At 37.4% G+C, this 7496-nt stretch overlaps 1 protein-coding gene across 1 annotated transcript; it reads right to left on the reverse strand.

Annotated features, from left to right (window-relative positions):
* Nucleotides 1-2298: 2298 nt before the first annotated feature.
* Nucleotides 2299-2870, reverse strand: LOC142164747 (uncharacterized). The gene is made up of 2 exons (XM_075223257.1): nucleotides 2384-2870; nucleotides 2299-2303 (listed from the first exon to the last, which is right to left on the reverse strand). Exons 1-2 carry the CDS (start codon nucleotides 2868-2870, stop codon nucleotides 2299-2301), a joined length of 492 nt encoding a protein of 163 aa, XP_075079358.1.
* Between the last annotated feature and the right edge of the window lie 4626 nt (nucleotides 2871-7496).

Consider the following 7496-nt stretch of genomic DNA (forward strand, 5'->3'; position numbering starts at 1 on the left):
ATCGATAAGCGTTGTCTCTCGTAGTACAATAGTCATGGATACCAATTCATCGTTCTCAATTTGCTTGCAATCCTCACCTTGTTTGCACCTCGCACATGTACATCTTGCACAATTGATCTTGTCAGCCATTCAGCATCTCTTTTCTTGTTCTGAAATGCTCTGAGGTTCCCCTCTTGCCAAATAGCGTAGCCACATGCTGCTAAGGTCATTCTGTATATATCAGCTCTGTCATTTTTGCCTCTAGCATATCTCTCGGCCTATTGTTGCTCCATACTCCATCCCATATGTCTCCTTCTTATCCCCTGCCATTTTAGTAATCTGCTCCACACACTTTCTGAGTATTTGCACAGAAAAAAAAGGTGTTCTCTCGATCCATCCTCACCTTCACATAGTGGACAGACCATATTATTCACAATACCCTATTTTGCAAGCCTGTCCTTAGTGTATAGTTTTCCATGAGCTATCAACCGCAATATAAAGATCCACTTTGGACTTCCAGCATTATTACATACAAGCCTTCTCCATGAGACTTTCTGGTATCCCCTTGCATTTGTTGATATAGCTTCTTTATAGAAAAAGAATTCATTTCAACTATATCCGCAGGCATGTACCCGCATTTGCAAAGTATTCTTTGGCCTTAAATATTTTCCTCACCATCTAGGATGCTTGAGTTGGATTTATGTCTCATATTGGTCTGTTCTTCCCGCAATAAGTATGAATCTATTGGATCCACAAATGATCCTTCTTCTTGCACAAATTCTAGAAATGCAATAAGTATGAATCTATTGGATCCACAAATGATCCTTCTTCTTGCACAAATTCTAGAAATGCTTACTGATAGCAGCTTTGTTCCAAGTATGCACATCAATTACGTTTAGTCCCCTTGCAAAGAGTGGTCTGCAAACTTTGTCCCATGCTAGCAAATTCTTATTATTATTTTCAGTACCCCATGTCCAAAGGAACTTCCTGCACACTGCTTCAATCAAGTGAATAATCTTCTTTGGGAGAACAAACACTTGGGCCCAGAAAGTTTGTATAGAAAATAGGACACTTTTTATCAATTGTTCCCTCCTAGCATAGGATAGGTACTTTGTAGTCCATGATTCAATTCTTCCTAGCATTTTCTCCAGTAGAGGGTAGCATTGTACAATGGTTAATTTCCTTGTACTTAGTAGGACTTCAAGATATCTAGCTAGTAGCTGCCTTTAGTAAAGTTTAACTTTGTCAGGATGTCATTCTGCACTACCTCAGGAATCCCACCAAAGTAAATAGAGCTTTTCTGCTTGTTTACTACTAATCCAGAAGCCTTTGAAAAATTTAGAAAGCAATCAAATAAGAGCTGGACAGAGATGACATCTCCTCTGCATAAAAGAAGCATATCATCCGCAAAACCAAGTTGTACAATCTTCATTTTCTCGCATCTGGGATGGTAATTGAAATCTGGATCAAAGGGCTTGCAAGGCTTCGTTTGGCATCAAAGGGCTTGCCTTAGGCCTCTTTTGGGATCAAAGGGCTTGCAAGGTTGACCATTTATCAGTACTGAGTAAGATACTGTTTTCACACATTGCATGATCCACCTTGTAAACCTTCCCGGAAATTCTAGACCATCAATCACTTGCTCCAAGAATACCCACTCTACTGACTCATACGCCTTTTGCATATCCAATTTCATCATACACCTTGGGGAGATCCCTTTCCGCTCATAGCCTTTCACCAATTCATGGCTTAGGATTATATTATCAGAAATGACTCTACCTGGGACAAACGCAGATTGAGAATTGTCCACCAGCTCATCCATCACATCCTGGAGTCTTTGGACAAGTATTTTGAGATGATTTTGTACAAGATTGTGCAACAAGATATAGGTCGATAATTCTTTATGGATGATGGGGTCTTCACTTTTGGAATCAAAGTTACTGCCATGCAATTTATTGGTTTGAACATGTCTGTTTTCTTAAAGAACTGCAAGACAGCTTTGGTGATTTCATCTCCAATGACAGGCCATGCCTTCTTGAAAAAACATTCATTCAACCCATCTAATCCTGGTGCTTTCAGATCATCTATCCCCCATAGAGCTTTTTCTACCTCTTCTCTTGTTACTTGTGCAATCAATTTAAGTTGTTGACTTCTTCTTAGAGTTGGCCCCTGCTTCATTACTTGCAATTGTATTGCTGGCACAACCTTGGCAGCAATTCCCAGTAGGGATTTATAATAGTCAATTATCTCAACTTCTATGTCTTTCTCCATTTATAGCAAATGCCCCGATTGTTTAGCTCTCTTATGTAATTTTGTGAGTTCCTAACCTTTATATTTGCAAAGAAATATGTTGAATTTGAGTCTCCAAATTGTAACCATTTCACCCTAGACTTCTTTCTATATATACTTTCTTCAATATAATCCCACTTCTCTATTTGGTTTTTCAGCTTTTTTTCTTCCTCAATTAGCTCATGTTGCCTCAAGTTGGTATCCATCTTCTCCTGGACTTCCTTTAATTGGTCCCTAAGATATTTCAACTTCTTATCTACTCCCATATAGTGCTGTGTATTTAAGGTCTTAAGCGCTTTCTTGACCTCTTTAAGCTTTGCCCAAATACTGCCCATGCTGCTCAAATTTTCTTCTTTGCACCAGCACTGTTTTATCAAGGAAATGAACCTTCCATCATCCGCTAGGCAATTCAAAAATCTAAATGGTTTTCCTCCATTGTCTGTTCTCCTTCCAAATTGGATGCTTAGAGGGGAGTGATCCGAGAAGTATGGTTCCATTACTCGCACTTGCAATGTTGGCATTGTGGTCATCCATTCTCCATTTACTATTGCTCTATCAATTTTACTGTAGACATGATTGTTTGTCCAAGTATATTTTCTGCCCATATACTGTAGTTCAGTCATACTAGTATCAAATAGAAAATCCCTGAAATCTCTAATTTCTACCTCCTATATAGGGGCTCCAAATTGTCTGTCTTCAGGATGCAACACTATGTTGAAATCTCCCATGATGAGCCATGGTCCCTGTTAAGTAGTTTCCAAGGCTTTAAGTTTCATCCATAACCTCTCCATGTTCTTTATGTTGTGTAAACCACAGACAGCCATAAATGTGAAAGCTATATTAAGAGAAAATATTCTCACTGTTCCATGCACTATTTGAGGGTCCATATCCAGCATTGTGAATCCAACATATTTAGGATCCCTGAGTCCCCATATCCTCCCTTTTGTGATTGTACTGCATTTGAAATTCAGTTCTAATTAGGAACTATTTTTTGTATTATCTTCCCTTCTTTACATTGTTGTACTCTATGTTCTACTATAGCAACGAAATTAACTTTATTCTCCCTCATAAACACCTTTATCTACTTGTGCTTATGTGTTTTATGCATGCCTCTCACATTCCACGTCACTAAATTCATCATTAATTATGATAGAAGCCGGTATCCCCTGTCCCACCAGTGTAGCTGCATTGTCCCCTAGCATCCCCAATCTTTTGTATCTGATACTCATATTGATCATTCGACCTCAGTAATGGGTTAAATCCATTAAAGGTCCCAACATTCTGTTCCTCAGTGATTGTGTTCTTAGCTTTGACTGCTAATTTTGTTGCCACTTTTGTCCATTCCTCTTGTTGCGTACTTGCATTTGGAGCCTCTTTACTCATAGTGCTTACCTCAGGTTGCTTTTCTAGGTTGGCAGTACTGGGATCAACCTTATTTTGTTGCACACCCTGGTTACCTGTGGCATTATTCTTCCTCCACACTTGTTTCACTTTCTACACTTTACCTCTAGTTTGCTGTACAATAGGGTGCTGGGCTTCCACTTCACTACAGGAGTGACCTACTTGCAAGCATTTTCCATAGAATTCTGGCTCCCATTCATAAGCAATTTCTTGCTCCAATTGATTTTCTTTTGGATCAAGCATCAGTATACATTTAGGCAGTTCCTTTGTGATATCCATATCTTTAATGACCCTGGCATATGATATGCGAGTAGTATTTGTAGTGCAATCATCAGCATACAATGGCGTACCTAGCCCACTACTAATTTTACTTAAGGATCTTTTGTTTCAGCATTGTAATAGCAGGTTTGGAAACTTTACCCACAACAGAATCGTCTTTAGAACTTCATTTTTAAAGTTAAAGTCAGCAACTCAAGGCTTCATTATCACATGCCTATTGTTGATCATATTAGGTCCAGACAATAGCACTTCATCTCTATCCTCCATATTATTGAATCTGATCACAAAGTAGTCCTCATTATGGTAGAAGATTTGAGGCTTTGTAGTGAATTTCTAGTGTGCCAGCAGAAACCTTTCAACAGCCCCTATCGTAGGAGAGTACCCAATTACATAGAGGATAATTGATTCCTTCCATTTCACAAATCTGTGTTTTTAATATCTAAAAAGGTCATTTTCTTAATTCTAAAATTGTAAAAGGGCATTATGCACAAATAACACCCTCTCATGATCACTTAAATTTGAATTAAATTTTAATCGATCTTTAATAAAATGGTCACCTACTAAAATAACATTTGAAATGTGTCATAAACATAATCTCCAGCCCCATTATGTTGCTCGCAAGGGATGATTATATTAGTAGTAAGAAAATAACACGTTGCATGCATTTTGAAAGACACATTGCAGCTAGGACTGTCAAATTTGGCCCAAGCATAAATGACCCGCCTAACATGCCTAAAATTAGATTGGTTATTGACCCGTCCATTTATCGAACTCAGCACATTATGATCCAACTCATCTCAACCCATTTAAAGTTGGGTTAATTTTTAGCCTAAATTGATCCACGAGTAACTTTGTCAAAATATTTTAGAAATAATTTTTTTTGATATGTTATATATGACCATAACAAAAGAAAAAAAAGTCTTATTTAGTAATTATATAATTCATAAGAAAATAATACATATTAAGTCAAGCTTGATAAAAGTATGGCGGATTAGGCTATGATCCAAATTTTAGTCTATCTTGACCCAACCCATCTTAGCCCAAGGTTGTTATTAACTCTACCCATTTTGATCCACCCAAAATCAGCCCAACTTGCCCATTTGACACCCTTAGTCGCAACCATTGTTGTGTCGATTGTTTTGTTACTCTGATTATTGTATAGGATAAAATATGATATGACACGTGGTCGTCTAAAGGAAGGACACGTAGAACCCATGGAAAGGACAGCTGAAGACCTAACACAAATATTATGTTTTCACCTGAAGGGATAACGTTCATAGGAGTGTGTTAAATACCTCGCACCTGGTAGCATCTAATAAGGAATATTCCACAGCATCAAGAGCAACGGCCCATTACAGGGAATTTGACATTTATGTCCACCGTTACATCTTCATCAATGACCCTCATAATTAATTTAAAGGAGGGCACGATCCTAGGACTCCCTTCCCTAAACACAACTATAAATAGTGAGCTTAGTTATCTTTGTAAAGGACACAAATTTTCTAGCAAACTTGCATTACATTTTATACAAAGCTTAATATAATCTTATGTTTTGCTTTCTGATTTCATCATCGTTGTGCCAGGGAACCTTGCTCCCAAAACTGTTCATCTTTGCTGTTTCATTTACGTTCTAAGGCTAAGTATTGCTTTCCTTATTTATTCTATTATTTTCAAGATCAAATTAATTCACATATCTAGAAATCACACATAAATTTAACTATTCCATTTTACGTGTAAATAATTATATCGTCAGGAGCCTCTATTTACGATTACACTTGCACAATAGAATAAATACCCCTATCCTTACGCTTTTAAATCTCTTAATTCTTTTTTATGCATGATATATACTACAATTGTTGTACAAAGCTTTAGTCAACTTTTGTTCAACCTTGTGAATTCTTCAATAAGAGATCCGTGCTACTCTTGCTTTTATTTTACTTTTACGATTCCTCTTGCACTTACTTGTAGTTATCCTTGTATTGGAGAAAATCAATATTATACTTGGAATTAATTATGTGGCTGACGTAGCAAGACACATGGATCATTAGGAAAGTGACAGCTGGAGGTAAGTACTTAAGGAGATGCGAGACTTAATAGGTACGAGCAGGCGTCTAAGAGACAAGAAGAAATGGTCGCTCGGGTCTCTTCATAATTTGAAGAGATACCGGTGGAATGAACCAAGACAACAAAAAGTACAGATTCGTTAACCTTTAATTAATGAGCATGAATAATTAGAATTGTTACAGAATCTTCACGAAACAGTTACGATTGCCAATTATAATGTTTCATTAATGCCATTAATTGCTCATTATGACTCGATTATGAGAGGGAAGAAACGTTGTACTTAGAAATAGCAATAAAAGGGAGAGAAATAACATTTGTATGGACACCGATTATTACTGAAATATACTTATTTACATTGCTTTACATTGATTACTTTGCTATTTCTCGTTCTAATTTTCTTTCTCATTGCAAAAATATTCCTTTATTTGATTATCAGTAGCCAGAGTACTTCTAAAAATAAGCTTTGATCAAAATTTCTATTTTCTGGTTAAAACAAATTGGTTCCCTTACTGAGAATCTAATAATCTTTTACTTTCCAAATCAATCCTTCTGCCAAAAAATCATGTCGAACGTCAACGACAATAACCAACAAAACCTACAAAACCAAGAAAATCTGTAATATCAGTTGAATCAGCAAAATCAACAAGATGATGGAACTCCAACCCCCTCACCTCAAAACTCTCCTCGACAATCTCAAGAGGGAACTCTTGACAGATCTGAATCAAATATGAATGACCAGCATGAGAACGATGAAGCTATTGATGCACCGTTGAAGCAATTAATTGCCCAACAGGTTAACAATGCACTTCAAGATTTTGTCAGCAGGTTGCCGACTGTACCACCAACTCCACCTCCAAACAACACCGCAATCATAGAAAATCCCCGCTCAGGACTCGTTAACTCAGACAGTGGAGGAACTCCCAGCGAATCTCGTGATGGAGGGTCAGGTAACCCAGTTAATTCTGATTTACAAGGTTTAGTACTAACTTTGCAGAAGCAGCTTAAGGAGCAGAGCGATCGCATAGAGAAGATACCTGGTGTACCACTTATAATCAAGGGAATAGATATGGATAAATACTCTCAACAACCTTGGAAGCCAAGTGTCGCTCCTTTGCCAATTCTGAAAAAATTCAAGATGCCCGATATCCCGAAGTACGATGGGACAACTGATCTACGAGATCACGTAACGACATTTACAATTGGCGTAAAGAGCAATGATTGACCAAGCAAGAAATTGAATTAGTATTGGTCAAACAATTCGGAGAAACACCCACGAAGGGAGCACTGACATGATATTCTCTTTTACCTGAAAATTCTATTGATTCTTTTGCTGAGCTTGCAGATTTATTTATAAAAGCACACTCGGGGGCTCAAAAAGTTGATAAAAGGATGGAAAACATTTTTAAAATAAAACAAGGAGATATGGAGTTGCTCAGGGAATTCGTAGACAGATTCCAGCGTGAAAGGATAATGTTGCCACGTGTACC

The sequence above is a fragment of the Nicotiana tabacum genome, chromosome 1 (genome assembly GCF_000715075.1).
Source record: "Nicotiana tabacum cultivar K326 chromosome 1, ASM71507v2, whole genome shotgun sequence".
In the NCBI taxonomy this organism is placed as follows: Eukaryota; Viridiplantae; Streptophyta; class Magnoliopsida; order Solanales; family Solanaceae; genus Nicotiana; species Nicotiana tabacum.